The sequence below is a fragment of the Diabrotica virgifera genome, chromosome 8 (genome assembly GCF_917563875.1).
Source record: "Diabrotica virgifera virgifera chromosome 8, PGI_DIABVI_V3a".
Lineage (NCBI taxonomy): Eukaryota > Metazoa > Arthropoda > Insecta > Coleoptera > Chrysomelidae > Diabrotica > Diabrotica virgifera.
In genome coordinates this window covers 106,340,772-106,358,538 of record NC_065450.1, presented here as the reverse complement: position 1 = coordinate 106,358,538, position 17,767 = coordinate 106,340,772, and the positions used below count along the sequence as shown (strand labels likewise).

Genomic DNA, 17,767 nt, shown 5'->3' with positions numbered 1-17,767 from the left:
GGCTTTTATTGTTTTTAATATGTTTGCTTAAGTTGTTGTTAGTTCTGAAAGCTGGTGTTATTCCTTTCTTTTTTATGTATCTGGCTATTTTTGTTGTTATTTTGCCAGTATATGTGAGAGAGCAGAAGGTACTGGGTTCTTTCTGTGGTGGTGGATACACTAATTTCAAGGCTTTCTTATGGAGTTTTTGGTTTAAAATGTTGTTAACTGTTTGTTCGTTATAGCCATTGTTTACTGCTATTTGTCTAATGATATTTAGTTCTGTCTCGAAGTTATTTCGAGACAGACCTAAATATCATTAGACAAATAGCAGTAAACAATGGCTATAACGAACAAACAGTTAACAACATTTTAAACCAAAAACTCCATAAGAAAGCCTTGAAATTAGTGTATCCACCACCACAGAAAGAACCCAGTACCTTCTGCTCTCTCACATATACTGGCAAAATAACAACAAAAATAGCCAGATACATAAAAAAGAAAGGAATAACACCAGCTTTCAGAACTAACAACAACTTAAGCAAACATATTAAAAACAATAAAAGCCGAAAGAGAAAGCAACTACAGAGTGGTGTGTACAAACTAACTTGTGGTGACTGTCCGAAAACTTACATCGGTCAAACTGGCAGAACTTTTGACAAACGGATAGCAGAACACAAAAGGGCTTTCAACAATAGAAAAACAGACACTTCTACATACGCACTTCACCTTCTAGATCATAATCATTCTTTCAATGAAGAGTTTCAAATTCTACATATTCAAAATAAAGGCCTTAAGCTATCACTTTTAGAATCAATGGAAATTAATAAATTGAAAAATACAGATATAATTCTGAATGACCAACTCGAGACAAACAGCTCCCCACTCCTCAACCTCTTCAGTTAAAGACTTAAAAAAGGCAAACACATTGTAAAATATATCACTTGAGAAAGGCACTTTGCCGAAACAGCTGTAGTAATAACATAGTTGTAATAAATTTTGTGGAAGTATAGAAAAACAAACGTTTTTCAGTGTTTTATTGTGAGATAAAATGAACTTCCATCAAGTAACGGTCGAATCCATCAAAAACCCTTATTCATCGCAACAATGACAAGTTTTTTCAAAAGAAATAAATATTGAAATAAAAATGTATACCATTTTTATTCAGTTGTAATGCGAAGGCAAAACAATCTTACTTTTCATTTAGAATACGGAGCGCAGTCCATCCTCTGAATCGCGATTTTCGGCTCTTATTGGAGCCTCATCGGAAAGAACGTAGGCACTGTTCTCCATACCCCAATTGACTAGCGTCGAGAGGTTTTCCCACCCATTGCAACCGAAGTGAAGGTATTAGGTGACTAGCGTCATCTGGCAATTGAAAGATGAAGGTAGTTTTCAATCCTAATAGCAAAATTAATAATATTGAAAATATTAAAAACATTACTATAAGATTTTTAAATTGAAAACTTATTGGTACATTTCCCTGGTGACACCTCCAAGGCTTCTACAATTTGCAAGCCAAATGGATGCTGCAGTGAAGACAAAGGGAAGGAATTCTACACTATGCAATTCACATCCCCCGTCTGCAGCTCGGTAAAGTTCCAACGGAAAATGCACCTGGTTACTCTACGGAGTAATACGACTATAAAATAAAAATGTATACCATTTTTATTCAGTTGCAATGCGAAGGCAAAACCAGGTGCATTTTCCGTTGGAACTTTACCGAGCTGCAGACGGGGGATGGGAATTGCATAGTGTAGAATTCCTTCCCTTTGTCTTCACTGCAGCATCCATTTGGCTTGCAAATTGTAGAAGCCTTGGAGGTGTCAGCAGGGAAATGTACCAATAAGTTTTCAATTTAAAAATCTTTTAGTAATGTTTTTAATATTTTCAATATTATTAATTTTGCTATTAGGATTGAAAACTACCTTCATGTTTCAATTGCCAGATGACGCTAGGCACCTAATACCTTCACTTCGGTTGCAATGGGTGGGAAAACCTCTCGACGCTAGTCAATTGGGGTATGGAGAACAGTGCCTACGTTCTTTCCGATGAGGCTCCAATAAGAGCCGAAAATCGCGATTCAGAGGACTGGACTGCGCTCCGTATTCTAATTGAAAAGTAAGATTGTTTTGCCTTCGCATTGCAACTGAATAAAAATGGTATACATTTTTATTTTATAGTCGTATTACTCCGTAGAGTAACCAGGTGCATTTTCCGTTAAAACTTTACCGAGCTGCAGACGGGGGATGTGAATTGCATAGTGTAGAATTCCTTCCCTTTGTCTTCACTTCAATTTTGTGAAATCGGGGTTTGACTTGTCAAACCCCGATCAGCTATTAAAATGTCGTAATTTGTTAGATTAGGTTTAATAAAACGTCATTTTTTAATTTTTTTCTTCTCTGATTCTGGCCTTGGTTTAGAACTAGAACCTTTAGCCACGTAATTGTATAACTTATCAGTAACTCAGGTGTAATGTGTAGTGTGTGTGTTGAGTAAGTGTCTTGTTACTTTGCAAAGTCGACGTCATTTTTTAATTTTAATGTTTATTATTTTTATACTGTCGTAATTAAAAGTAAAAAAAATAGTATTTATTATTACATGTTGAGGCATTATGGCATTTAGAGTTGCACAATACGTTAGACCTTTTACACTTACATAATTTTGAAGAGCATTTATTATTGCAGTAGCATTTTATAAAGCCTTGTCGTCCCAATTTATGATCTTTTATACTAATTCCTCTTAGAGACAGCTGAACGTCTGGAACATCTTCGAAATTAAGAAAATTCTCTTTGCATTCTCTTATTTGCTTTCTTGAAAAAAGTGTGTTTATTGTTCCGTATTTCGTACCAACTCTATATAAGCCGTCAATTGTTTTATCTTGTCTGCTAGGTATTGTTAGTTTTTCCGATCGAAATTGGAGGACATTTTTTTTTTCACTTAATTGTTTCATAGCATGCCTGGGCATGAATACCTTCAATCGCATTCCCCTTGTTTACTTTAATCTTTTCTGTCTGTGCACAACGCATGCATGTAACTTTTCTTTCAAAATCTTCATAGTATGCACCAAGTGTGCTGTCAGCGAGCATAACATGTACCACCGTGACAGCACAGTTGGTGCATACTATGAAGGTTTTGAAATAAAAGTTCCATGCATGCGGTGTGCACAGATAGAAAACACTAAAATAAATAAAGGAAATGCGATTGAAGGTCTTCATGTCCAGGCTAATGCTATGAAACAATTAAGTGAAAAAAATGTCCTCCAATTTCGATCGGAAAAAAATGTAACAATACCAATTCGTTCGGTATTGTTACAGTGCAACTTGGTGAAACATCTGCTTGATGTCTCGAGAAATAGCAAATCGATGTCTTCGGAATCTCATAAAAACAGCAGCAAGTTGTTGTAGCAGATCGGGTCCAGTGCCAGTGTAAACGAAGTCATTAAATGACTTTCCGTTACTTGTAGCAACTGCATCAAATACAAGTCTTGGCTTTTTACTAGGGTGAAAGGCAAAGAAATAAGGTAGGTACCATCGCTTGTCTTCTGTTTCGTTAGGGTATACTTTAACCTTTTGGAGAAATACAGCTGAGATATATTTTTCGAAATTGGTTGTGTATAACTTAGCAAAAGCTGGATCCTTATTGGCTTTGCTTTCCATGATTAACAGTCTCGTTCTTGCCATTTCTTTAGACGAAAGTAAAGGTAGAACATCATTTTTCCACAGTAAGTCTGTTTCCCAACGCCCTTGTTTCTTAATCGTTGTTTCTTCCAAAATCTTCAAAGCTTCCACATCCTCTTTTGACATTGGTGTCGCAGATTTGAATGTTGTACAATCTTCGGCTGCAATGAAGTCACTCATGACTTCAGAGAGATCTTCTTTGTTAGTTTTCTTGCGAGTGAAAATAGAGAAATTTCCTTGTTTTCCTCCAGTTAACATTTCACCATTTCCAGCAAGAGTCCATCCTAACTTTGTTTTCACAGCAATTGGTAGATCAGGAGATTGTTCAATGTAATCTCGTGACAGGAACAAGGAGATATTATCATTTCCAATGATCAGTGATGGGGTTGCATTCTTCAGTGATGGGAAGGGTGCTCTTCGTAAGTACGGATACTTCTTCTTTAGCTCTGCAGCAGAATAGGTCTGAGAAGGCAAGTTCATTACTGGAACAGTATGACACTTCAAAAGATAAGTCTTTGCATTTGGAAAGTCGCCTGAGATCTCTATTCTTGTTTTCATTGATGGATCAGCGTTATCTTTTCCGTTAAACCATCCAAGTGAAAGATCTCGCCATTTACCATCTATATTAAGTTTCTTCACATTTTCTTCCAGAATGAGAGTCTTTTGAGCTCCTGTATCAAACATAGCAATGACGGAAATTGTAGTTCCATTACTTCTTTTAAGTTGAACAGGGGCATACCATAACAACGTTCCTTCATCTTCATCGCCTGTATTTGTAGCTGCTGATCCCTGATGGCAGTGCATATGAGTAGCTGGTGGGGCTGAAGGAGGTTGAGATTTTGATTGGTCTTGAAGGAAGGCTTCATCTTTTTCTTGAACTTCATTGAATCTTGAATTATCATGTAGGGATGTATGATGTCTTCCTCTACATCCTTCAACTTTACAAGTCATTCTTGATTTGCAATTCTTGACAGCGTGATTTTTCTTTAAACAGCGGAAGCACATACGATTCTTCTTTGCAAACTCGTCTTTTTCCTTAATTGGTAGTGCTGAAAACTTTCGACAGTCACCGACATGATGATTTTCAATTTTGCAGTACACACAGTATTCTTTTCGATCCGGCTTGGGGTTAGTTGATACTGTTCCAAGATTAGTCTGCTTCTTCTTTCTATCCTTGTCATTTGTATTTTCAGAAGATGTAGTGGGAGTTGACACAAGATACGCTACAGACTGTTTTATAGAAATCCATTGTGAAAAATATTTCAGATTCTCTTCTCTTGAGGTGTCTTGTCGAAGCCAGGTGTACCACTCAGTTTCCATTTCTATCGACATTTTCTTGACCAGAGTGCTCAGGATTTCAGTAGAATATAGATACTGGCTACTTTTATAAGACGTGATGCTTGCCACTAATGCTTGTACGGCTATTCCGAACTTAATTGTTGCTTCAGGTTTGGTTACTGATGGAGAAGGGGCTGCTCTTGCTTTCTTTAATAACCCTTCAATCACAAACTTTGGTTGTCCAAACCTATCTTCTAGGGTCTTCATGATGCTTTCCACATTATCGATGTTTGGTAGCAGGAATGAAACTGTCTCCAAGGCATCTCATTTCGAAGCTTCTCTTAATCTTCGAATGTTGATTGAATTGTCAATTTTGTACTCTTTGGTTGATCGATCGAACTCAGCTTTGCATAGTGGCCAATCTTTTGAACACCCATTGAACTTTGGCAATTTCTCTTCTTCACGAGAATGGGATTGTGTAGCAGACATCTGTGAAATAGCTTGAGCCATCAAAACGATTGGGTCAACTGGAACATTTTTTGATTTTGGTAAATCCTTCACTTGCGGTATTTCTTCCACTTTAGTTTGTATGTTTACTTCATTTGAAGGATTGGTTTCGACGGCTTCACCATCATCATCAGATCCTAAATACTGGTATTCGGCAATTGATTGTCGAATGGCTTTAGCTTTTTTCTTTTTAAGCTCTTCAAGATCCTTAAGCTTTTCTTCTTAAACTAAACCTAACGATTGAAGGCCTTGTAGTTTTAGCTGAAGGTGCCTCAATGTCTTCTTACTTTCTTGCAGTTTTTTTTTGTACATTGGCTAGCTTCTCAGCATCATCTACAATCAGGTCTTCTGGAGAGATCTCTTTCAGGGTTAAAAAGTCCTCAGAGCATTGTTCAACCTTTCCTTCTTCTTCTATGATCTTAATTTGTAATTCAGCAATCTTTTCCTTTGTCTCGGAGAGTTTGCCTCTTGAAGCGTATTCTTTTTCGAGGGCAATTACGGACTGGCTACTGCTTGTTGAGTATACTGATGAAGCTCGTGACACTGAGCTTCTTCGGCTTAAATTCACTATTGGTTGTCTTACTGTTACTGGAGCTGGGGCATCTCTTGCTGGCATTCTTTTAGACAGTAGTTTACCTTTGAACTTAAAATGACTGTTTCCTTCCTTTGGAGACCAGCTAACCTCTTCTTAATTACTTCGATTCCCGGGTTTCGGCACCAAAATGTTTTGAACAAGATAACTTTTACTTTAGATTGACTTCTTTATCTTGTTCTACTCCTTAACTTGCCAGGTTTCGAAGTAAAAACCAATCAAATTGGGTTAGCTGCAACTGAATAATGGAAACTCGATCAAATTTAGTTCTTTTTCCAAATTTTCTAACGTTTTATTACTTTTTCTACTGACACTGACAATTATCAATTTGTATATAAATAGCTTAATAGGAGAGACTTAAAATACTAACTTTGTTTACAAATTAGATAGCGACTGAAAAACTAACTTGACATCTGCACTAACTAATTTTCTAATTGGTATTAGTTCAAAGAAATGGTTTAAACATACTGAAACATTATAGCGACTGAAAAACTAACTTGACATCTGCACTAACTAATGTTCTAATTGTAGTCCAGTCGGCAGGTTGTGGAAAAGGGGCGTCACGACGAAAAATTCCGAAGTTAATGAAATTTTAGGATGTTGTTTGTACATGTTTACTGATGTCAAATCCAAGTTTTCGACCTCGAGGAGGTTGTGGAAAATTTTTGACGGCCGAAAAACCTCGAAATTTTCAGACTTGTTTCAGTTTGTCGCTCTTAACTCTAAAACGGTCAATCCTACGTGAAAAGCTATCATATAGTAATTTAAAGACGGCACAATTTCCCGTCGATCAAAAAAAAAGTCCGGAATCGGTCCAATAGATAAACTTTTACGGGCGATCAAAAATGACAATTTTTTCTAATTTTGTTAAAATCTGGCATAACCTCATTTTCAAAGTGCTGTAGCTTTACAGTATCACTCCCAATTGCCTACCCCCCTCCCTAAAAGTTGTAGAGCATCAACAAGAGAGTTCAAAAACCACAAAAATTTTAAAATTGGCCTAATTTTTGAAATTTTAGAACCTGTTTTTTTAAAATTGGCGTTTCTCGAAAGTAGCTCCCACCTGGTTTTATGCTCTTTCCTGGGGCTTATTCAACCCTATAACCCACAATCGTCTCTGATACCATTCCGTATCGACCTAGGGACGTAATAAGGATTTACCTATGTATGTAGGATTATTGAAGATATATGTATTTAAATCTACCGTATCCATATTATCAGGATATTTCATCGGTCAGGATTTATTATCCTTTAGTAGAAAATATCTGTAGATATAGGCCAGTGCAAATAGCGTAAAAAAATGGGTCAACTAAGAAATAATCCCGTTGTTCCAATTTTTAATATGTTTTTTGAACTGGTTCCCTAATGTAAAATCTTTTATTCTATCAAACTTACGGTAAAAGATAGAAGGTTATGAATATGCAACATATCTTGCTTTGAGCGAAAAATGCGCCTCTAAAGCTGAAAGAAGGCTGAAAATTTCTTAAATACTTTTTCTTCAATTCTTAATGAAACAAAAACGAATGTATTGATATATAAATAAAAACTGATTGAACATATTTAAGTTGAATTTGTATTTGATACACAAAGTGATTAAAAAAATAAGGTTGCACCTACATTTTGCGGTTTATTGATAGAATTGATAATATATACAAATATAAATACACGTAAATATTATACCGCAGAGTTAACACATTCAGTGCAGGACCCTAAAACCCGATTCATATTTTCAAGTTAATTTAAAACTTCAAACTCCTTACTTTTATTGCATTTATTTAATAAATTCATGTATATTTTATAACGGTTGTCAATATTATTTAATAAATACTACTAAAATCTGACTGATGTTATGACGAATAGCAAAATAAAATTAAAATAAAATAGTTGTAAAAGTTAGTGTTGTTTTGAATAAGAGGAAAAATATCCAAAATGTATATGTGAAAAAAAAACTAATTTGATTGGAAATTTTCATTTTATTTGCCAGAAAATAAAAACACTTGAATCAATGGCTATTGTTTATAAAAATTGAACACATTTTAAAGGAATTCCCTGACTAAAAGTTCACTTATCTTTTACAGGTATAAGTTGAAACTGTTTTCTATGCAACAATAGGTTAATCCTTTCAGTAGGCAAATGACCTTTTACTGAATAGTTTTAAGGTGAAAGCAATAAAAGCTAACGGGAAATACGTCAAAAGTATAGTAGTGTTCGCGCAATACAACCCGAGCATACCCAGAGTAAGTTCGGGATTAGTTTCCACGGCGCAGGCGTCAACGTAAACTTATCCTGGGCATGTTCAGGATTTTTCGCTCCGCGAACAATTTTCGGATTCGTAGTGTAATGACGGGTTGCATACATTAAGGTTAGAGAAGGAAGCCTTTTGTTGTCCCTTTCTTATTTCGAAATCAATGTCAACAAAAATTGCAATAAATGCAACAAATTTGTATGTCAACAAAGAGAAAGAGAATAACAGCAACAGGCAAAGGATTAACTTTCTATTCAATGCCTTTCTTAGAAGTTAGAAATTTTGTTAGCGTCTTTATTATTTCGACAATATAGGTAATTTGGTATTTCCAAATTTTTGTAGAGAGTAAAAGATTGTTGTTACATACTTGGAAATTGCAGCTTGTTGTTTAGATATAAAAATTACCTTTAACTTCCTGGGGGCTGAACATTATCTGAAGGAAGGAATAATTTAGTAAAGCAATCATTTCAAATTTTGATATATTATGTATTGAATTTGATAGGTTGTGGCATTGTGTTGTGGTTTATTACACCATAAAAACAATGAAATATAACAAGACACAAGAAATAGTTTCCGAATAAGTTTGATGTGTTGTTTATGTGTCATTATATTCAGTAAGAAATAAAGTTCATAAATTAAACTGAAAAATGAACCACGAGAATAAGTAGGTTAAAAAAAGCACTTTTACTAAAGTAAAAACAGAGTACAATTTATTGTAATACTACCGTAATAGATAATTATCGAATATCGAATGAAAAGTAATAAGATAATACTACTAGAAAAGGTACCTACTTATTTATAAACATACTAAATGGAATACATTGACAAAACCAACTAAAAAAGCTTTAATATAAAAAATATTAAAATTTGTTTGAAGAATATTTAAATGATATAACACTTTACATAATTTCAAAACTTTAAAAACCAGAATCTACATCTACAAGTTGTTTAACAAAACAATATTTTACGTTAAGAATTGTAGTCAGTAAGACAGTAAGATCAGAATGCCAAGAAATTCTTCCCAAATATTTTGTGCGCCTGTGCGAACTTAAAATCCGCAACAAAATTCTCGAACGTCGAGAGCGTATCCAGGACACGTTCAGGATCTTTTTTCTGTACTGCGCGAACACCGAATTAAAAATCCGGAGGGTGTTCAGAGGGAAAGATTTGGACTCCGCGAACGCCCAATTTTGTAATGCGCAGGCGTTCTCCGTCTGGGTATACCCAGGACGTACTACGCGATCAAAGCTTATGATTTGGTTGGGTCAATCCTCCCTTCTTTCTCCCTTCACCCTTCCTTTTCCCTCCTCCCTTTCGACCTCGTCCCTTCAGAAGTAAAAACAAATATAAATATTTAGCCAGTTGTGTAGAAGCCTCCCAAAGTATCGGGTCGTATTTATCGTGCGAAGTTTTCTACTTTTACTTGATATCCTTCCAAAACGTTCGTTATTATATAGTTATTATTATAGTATATTATAGTAGTGTGTGTACAGTAGTATATAGTTGTTAGTAGTGTAGTGAAGAAAACATGGCCTCAACTTCGTCAACACCTACGAGAGAGGAGTGTTTCATATGCAGATCATCGTTGACAGAGGGTGTGGTGAATCATGTGAAGGTAAGAGGTGTTGCCAAACTTTGATCGCTCGTAAAAGTTTATCTATTGGACCGATTCCGGACTTTTTTTTTTGATCGACGGGAAATTGTGCCTTCTTTAAATTACTATATAATAGCTTTTCACGTAGGATTGACCGTTTTAGAGTTATGAGCAACAAACTGAAACAAGTCCGAAAATTTCGAGGTTTTTCGGCCGCCAAAAATTTTCCACAACCTCCTCGAGGTCGAAAACTTGGATTTGACATCACTAAACATGTACAAACAACACCCTAAAATTTCATTAACTTCGAAATTTTTCGTCGCTAAAAGTACTTGCCGACTGGACTATTGGTATTAGTCCAAAGAAATGGTTTAAACATACTGAAACTAAAATAGTTTACGTTTTTTCTTTAATTTATTCCGTCTTTTGCTTGATATATATATATGTACCTACATATTATTGCATTCAAAGATTGTATAATAATTGCAGGAAAGTTCACATTTATATTGTCTTATCGATATTGTGCTTCTACCTCTGCCTAACACGTCTTAGTTAATTAATTCCGGTCCTTTGTATACTTTTATTCTAGTTGGACATTTCTAATTAGTAATTTATGAAATAATACGTAACAGTAAAAAATAACAATTAATTTCTAATTAGTAATTTATGAAATAATACGTAACAGTAAAAAATAACAATTAAGAGACATAGACAAAGTTCAAATGCAAATTGAGCCGTTGTTTAAAAATGACTTGGCAGTATACATAGATAAGAGTAACCAAAAAAAATAGCTGTTTACTTAACTACGGTTCTTATCTGGCAAATATGATCAATACATAAATTACTTACAAAATATTGTACTTATATTGCATACAGGATATATTGCTTCCTGATTTATATTAAAATAATAAAGTAAGAAAGGATTCATAGGATTAGAAACTGTAAGTTTTAGAGATTCTGATCAAAAATTAGTGGAGAATTGTGGTTGCTTTAATTATAATGAAATATTATAAGGAACGGTAGATAGGAAAAAGTATGACGACAGCTAGAAATATTCAAGTTATCTACCAGAACGTCTTGATAATGAAATAATAACTGGTTAACTATTTTTAATGATTTTATTAACGTTTCGACGTCCAAATCGGATGCCGTTGTCAAAATACAAAAAATATTAATAAATTAAACAAAAATGTTGTTGTTTAGTAAAAAATTCTTCTAATAATTTATTTAATCTGACTCATTTATATCGGCAATTCAGACATATATTATACATTTTAAAGTAGAAGACTTAAAAATGATATTGCCAATATTTATGAATTGCGTTCCTGGGACGACTTTATTGAAAGATAGTTCATTCGATTACATGAAATCAACCCCAACTCAAGAATATCCGTCACAAAAAAATCATAGCATGTGATTTGTCTTTAAAAAGACAACCACGTGCAAAGGTGACAGCAAGAATCTCGCTTTAGAGATTCCATAGTCAATCACGAGGGAAAACCAGGAAAAAACCTCGTGATACTATCCCGACATCGTAAGTGTTAGGTCTTACTTTAGTTTACTCTCAAAACTAATACCAAATTCTGACCCTAATATGTACAGATGTTATTCTAAATTATAAATAATATTAATAATACATAGATATATAAATAATACTAAAATATAAAATGTACTAACTCAATATGTTATTGACTTACTAATCGTGGTATTTTCTTTCTATTGACTTCCTCTTTTAGTATGGGTAACCACGTCCTACTGCATTCTACCGAGGAATTTGCGACACAATTGGTTTCATTTAGCATAATTAAATAAATTATTAGAGAAATTTTTTACTAAGCAACCACATTTTTGTTTAATTTATTAATATTTTTTGTATTTTGACAACGGCATCTGATTTGGACGTCGAAACGTTAATAAAATCATTTTTTATTAAAATTGTGGCTTATTTCCCATTAAAAATAGTTAATTACAAAAATGCCACAAGAAAATAGCGTCAAAACAACAATAATTGGTTGTTTTAGAGAACGAATTTTGGGAATTTAGTCCCTATTCGCCAGTCATATCTTTACGTGACTTCGTCCTGTTGACATAGGTGAACTTCGTCCTATATTTTTGCGTGGATGAATTTTTTGTTTGCTGTTTTTACATCATGTATAATTTTTATACCTGATAAAAGATTTAATCAAATATAATCTTGTTTAAAAAAACTTTTAAGTTAGTGCTTCGTTTCAGAATACCTCCGGCTACTATCAACTTGGAAGTATGGACAAGTCCCGACTACGATACCTTCGCAAAAGAATTTGTCAAGGAAGTAGGTACCGTAGCTCCACCAGGACGATTTGGGTGGTTCATCCCCAAAAAATTTGCGAGACCTGTCAAAAAGTACTACAGTGATAGGTTCTTTTGGGATGACTCTATTCAAGAAGTCCATTGGTCTTTCTTCCTCGACATCAGACTTGCCAGCAGTTTTGCCCTAGATAATTCCATATTGAACAGGATTGTTTACAACAATTCTTACCATAAGGAGAGCGGTACTGATGAGTAAGTATTTTCAATATATTAATTTTTCAATGTTTTAAAAGATTTACAAAATCAAATATATAGTGAACAAATTCTAAGTGCAATGTTATACACGAAGATCGGCTATCGAACGTCTTGGTCAATAGTTTTGCGATAACTGATATTATAGTCGGAGAGATGAAGGCGGACTTTGCTCGTGATCGGTAATATGGCCAAACTATACGGGGATATGTTGGATTAGTCGTGTACATGACTTTGCCACACGTGCGGACAGCTGGGTAGTTATAAGGGGTAAAAGTCGCGGTTTATATTGTTTTTTTTGTGACCCTCCTGATCGAGACAGTGCACCAAAATTTGGGACTAATCAGGTCATACCTGGCAGACCACTGTCTGCCATCCCTTCAGCAGAGTATGGGTCACTTGAGCGTGGGAAAATTTTTATCTGACGTCACCGCAAGCCCCGCCCAGGAACGGAAACCACGCCCACCGACCAATGGGAACATAGCCCCACCCATCGACCAATGAGAACTTAGCCCCACCCACCGACCAATGAGAACGAAGCCCCGCCCACCCGCAGCATCGCTCATGGACCAATGAGATCAAAGTCCAGCCCACCGACCAATGAGAACTTAGCCCCAACCACCGACCAATGAGAACGAAGCCCCGCCCAACGACCAATGGGAAGACAGCCAGGCCCACCTACGTCACAAATCCCCGCCTCCCAAGATGGCCTCCTCTTTATTTCGTTTATCGCAAAATATACAGGGTGTAGTCAGAAAGTCAAACAAATCGCCTGATCATGCCCCCTGCCGGCTACAACCTTTAACTGTGCCCAAGTCATCTAGCAACTATCTGTTGATAGTTGCTAGATGAGTCTCTCTCTCTCTCTCTCTCTCTCTCTCTCTCTCTCTCTCTCTCTCACGAAACAATTCATGAATGATACAGACGAGGTGTCGCTGAAAACGATATACCGTACAGCAGCGTGTAAGGTATTACTAGAAATAGAATATGACAAATCAAAGAACATATACCATTCTTACAGTATGGACAAACCAACACACATCCTCGATATAATCTTCTCTTATTGAGTACTACTATACATGGATTTCCACTGAACGTACATTATTATACATCGCTATTATTCAAAATATGCTTATCATTTTTATGAATAATACTGAAGTATTGTGATTTGCATACTATATTTTATCTACGGCAATCGGGTAATATTATGTTTTTACAGGTTGATATTGAACATCTTCGATAAGAAAGATATGTTGGTCATAGACGGTTCTTCGATAGCCAACAGGCAACAATTTCCCCTGATCATGTTTATAAAACATACGGAATACACTGTATATACTAACCCAAGCTGACAACATACTTTGCAGATATGGATCACGATCAGCTTTTAGGTTTATATACATTTCCCTTCGTAAAGGTACACAGGCGTGCATCCGCGCGGGATAAAAGTCGACCATCCTTTTTATACTCCGAAAAGGAGGACCATCAAATATTTAACTTTAAAATGTGTCATGACGAGAAATAAAAATAAAATTATATACAGTTTAGAGTATATCTAGGTATAATAATGCAGGGTAATAACGAAAAAAAGCTTATGTTAATGTATAAAAACCGGTATCTAACAGTATCGTCGTAAAGAAAACGCATTTCAAAAGGTCTTAACGTTGAAGCATCTAAATAGCTTAATTTGGTGAAACATGTGATGCATCGTTGCAAAAATCTAACATAGCTCCAAGCTGCGTGTTGATTTTTCACAAATAATCTGAAGCAAAGTTTACTCGTGTTGATTTCCAAGGCACCCATGAGGTACAACACGTGCCTCGTTGGTGTTTTATCGTGGACACCATCCCCTAGAGGCATACAACCACCAAATTTCCTTAGAGGAATCAAACATTTAAATTTGATATAAATTCAATATATTTTTGATAGCATAGAACAAGCGATTGTTTGTCCCACATTCCAGTGAGTAACGAGCAAAGCTGTAATGATGTTACAAAATCACAAATTGGTTTATAACCGAAAACTTTTTTATTATATTTTAAAAATACAGGAAATGTTTCAGCAGGTATCCTTTTATTAACATTGTTTATAGTACATTTCATCAAAGTACAACGATTATCTTTTAGTGACCTTAACTGACCATCTTTTTTAAACTAGATAAATCTATGTGGTTCAGCAGACTTCTTCTTTTTATGATCTGATTGCCATCTTTTATTTAGTCTTATTAATGTTAACACATCGATACTTTGGTGTTAATTCATTCGTTACTATGTTCTAGTATTTAAAATGAATTATTAAGGGGAAATTTAATCGATAACTGTAGGTTATCTAATCTTAAAACTAGGGATTTTTCCGACTCCTGTTTTGTGACAGGCTATCGAAGACTTAAAACTAAATCGAGGAAAGAAGACCATTAAGTTATCGATTGTCTTAACTTGGAGGCTACACGAGCAACGGCTCTGAAGTTAACCAGAACGACTCATTAATTTGCCAGTGGGCTATATCAGATATCTTTTAATGGTCGTAACTGAACATCTTTTAAAGATCTGACAAAGTATCTTTTTTTTAGTCATATATGACAAACGAAAACTCACTACAGCTTTTAGTAACCCACTTTTTCAGTGTGACAGGCGATCGTTTGTATCACAGAGTAGAGGAAAAATACGCTGTTGAAAAAAGAAGTCATCTATTAATATATATAACTTACTAATTAAAAAACGTCAATTTTTAAGTTTTTTATTTAAATCTGAAAGGTCTATTGTTGTAAAATAAAAATGTCTTTCGGCATAACTTGGCCTACATTTTAAACTTTAAGTTTTTTATAACCAAAAGGGACGGAACTAAAATCTTCAAAAAATTTTCGTTTGGTTGAATTTGGTCTATATTTTTTTTTCAAGGGTTTTTGTGATAACACAATGATCCTGCTTCCTTTGTATTTGGTTAGTCACCACAGAGACCGGATCAGACTTTGTAAGTACCATCTTCTTAATGGTGTCGAAATTAACTAATTTAGAAGCCTCATAATTTAAACAAATACCTTTAACCTTACAGCAAATTTTTTCTTCGCCATTAGGTAAAGTATATTTATATGCATAATTTTTGGGCCCTCCAGAAACGAACTCCGAAATATATCCACCTCCAAGCTCATCTGTCAGATCACCGATGCAATCACCTGTAGGAAGGTCTGGCAAACCAAGCTTAGAAAGGTATATTATGGAATCTGTGTCATAGTAATAAGCTCTTCTGCGGACCCGATCTAAATAGGAATATAGTTTGAGACGAGCCAGAGCTGTGACGTATGAGGCAAGTACCACATTTACTGTGGGAGACATAGAAGCCGCTTCTTCTACGTATTCCCAGGTTACAACAAGTGTTTCCTCATTTACAGGAATCACCGTATTGACATGAATGGAAGGGTTAACCATTAGTGAGAAGAATTCACCAGGCTTGTTTATTATGGATGTTTTCGGGAGGTTCTCTCGCTGAGCGAACTTTCCCCAAAAAGAATTAAGCATAAGCTTAGCCAACGACCTTAATCCAGGGTTTTCCGTTATGTCGGAAAACTCCAGCCTGACATCCTCCCTCTGGAGAAACTCCTCGATGTATCGGTTCTTTTCCTCATCCGATACACATCCTCGCGGCCACCCTGAAGCTTGTTGCTTGACCTTGATGAACTTGTTCATCATATCAGAGAACAGCCCTTTTTGATCTTTTGACAATTCAAGGGTTTCGTATGACCATATCTCATACGTTTCCAGCAGCTTATAACCTTTAGATAAGGCTTTTACCACCTCTTCCGCAACCCATGTTCCTGTAATAGCCCTCTCTTCATCGTAATGCTCACATTCACTCTGAATAAAGTCCTCTCCACACTTTCGGCAGAGGACAAACATACATTTACTGTTCATTTTAGCCGGAAGAACAGGATGATAGAGATCAGTAGGTGGCAATATCTTACACTTAATTAAACCTGACACAGAGGAAATATCAACATCCTGACATTCATCTCCGACATACACTTTAGGGTGACCTACCGGAAATTTCCCGTACTTACATACCCACGGATAAAGTGAACAAACATCAACGTATTTAATTTTTTCACCATCTTTACACTTGTAATACTCTACAGTATTGCCTGTACGCCCCCCATATAAAGCATCTCTAGGATTCAAAGGTAAACTAGCCATAAGATAATGTCCATCGGTATACGATTTTATCTCGGCCGTCAGCATTTTACGGAATTGACATTCCCACATTTCAACCACCTCGTATCCTATTGATCTGAGATGCTTAATTTTAGCAATCGTTTTATCATGACGATTTTCCATACATTCTGAAGGATAGTCATGGAGGGGTGCCGTTCTGTTTGTAGGGTAACAAGTGGGACAACCGTGATAATAACAACCTTGGAATTCAAATATGGTGTTTTCGTAAAGACCATCTACCTTACAATTTCCAATAAGAGCTTCAAGTCCCCTGGCGGCATGCTGAATTTCAATACAGCGTTGCTTCTCTTCCCACAATAACCACTGCAAAGCGATTTTAGAGTGATTATCTTTAAAACGATAGCCACCTTTTGGAATAATGCCTATAGTGTCGGGCTGTAAGAAATTACGCCTGAATACCTTGTTGCAAGTCGATGCAACAGTTGTTGCCTCGAAAAACGGACAGACATTTGAAGTATCCATCAACTGTTTTCTGAAAGTGAGACAGGCCTTAGTCAAAATCTCAACATCGCTAATACAATATTCAACAATTTCCTTTTGAAAATTAAAAACGTATCCCTCATCTACTCTTTCAGCGTGCCACGCGATCAGCTTGTCACGTGTATCATCTTTTAAATTATCGGGATCGTAAAATTTAAGATCAGGCATAGGTCCAACATAAGATTGATTTTCCTCTCTGTTAAACAAATGTGGAAAATATCCCTTTTTCAACTCTGTCAACCCAAAAGCTTTAGGTAGAGCAGACAACGCCATTGGAAAGTAATTAAGACTATCAAGAAAACGAACGTTACCAACAGCCATTGACACTAGTTTCGTACCACGCATAATGAGATCGGGGGTTAAATCAGTCTTTGTTAAAATATAATTTAAATTGATGGTCGAAGCCTCCTCCATTGTGAGCTAACACGACAACATTCTTGAATTTTTTTCTAATTTGCAGAATATGATTCATTAAAAGACTTATTACGTCAAGACCCCTCAAAATCTTTTGGCGAAATCCACAAGATTGACAGAAAACTAATTTCATCTCAGGGAGACATTTGTAACAACGTTGATTAAATACACAGAGATTTGGTTCTTGAAGAAGCGAACCATCAGGCAATATTTTTTGCTGACTAGTTTCCA

At 35.6% G+C, this 17,767-nt stretch overlaps 1 protein-coding gene across 4 annotated transcripts in view; it reads left to right on the top strand.

Moving 5' to 3' along the window:
• LOC114344933 (uncharacterized) overlaps positions 1-17,767 on the top strand; it is a 1,261,996-nt gene that overhangs the window by 451,824 nt on the left and 792,405 nt on the right. For all 4 annotated transcript variants that reach the window (XM_050658192.1, XM_050658190.1, XM_050658191.1 and 1 more), the window contains one exon: positions 12,108-12,416. In XM_050658192.1, the coding sequence (XP_050514149.1) occupies positions 12,108-12,416 (309 nt within the window). The remainder of the gene's footprint in view (positions 1-12,107; positions 12,417-17,767) is intronic.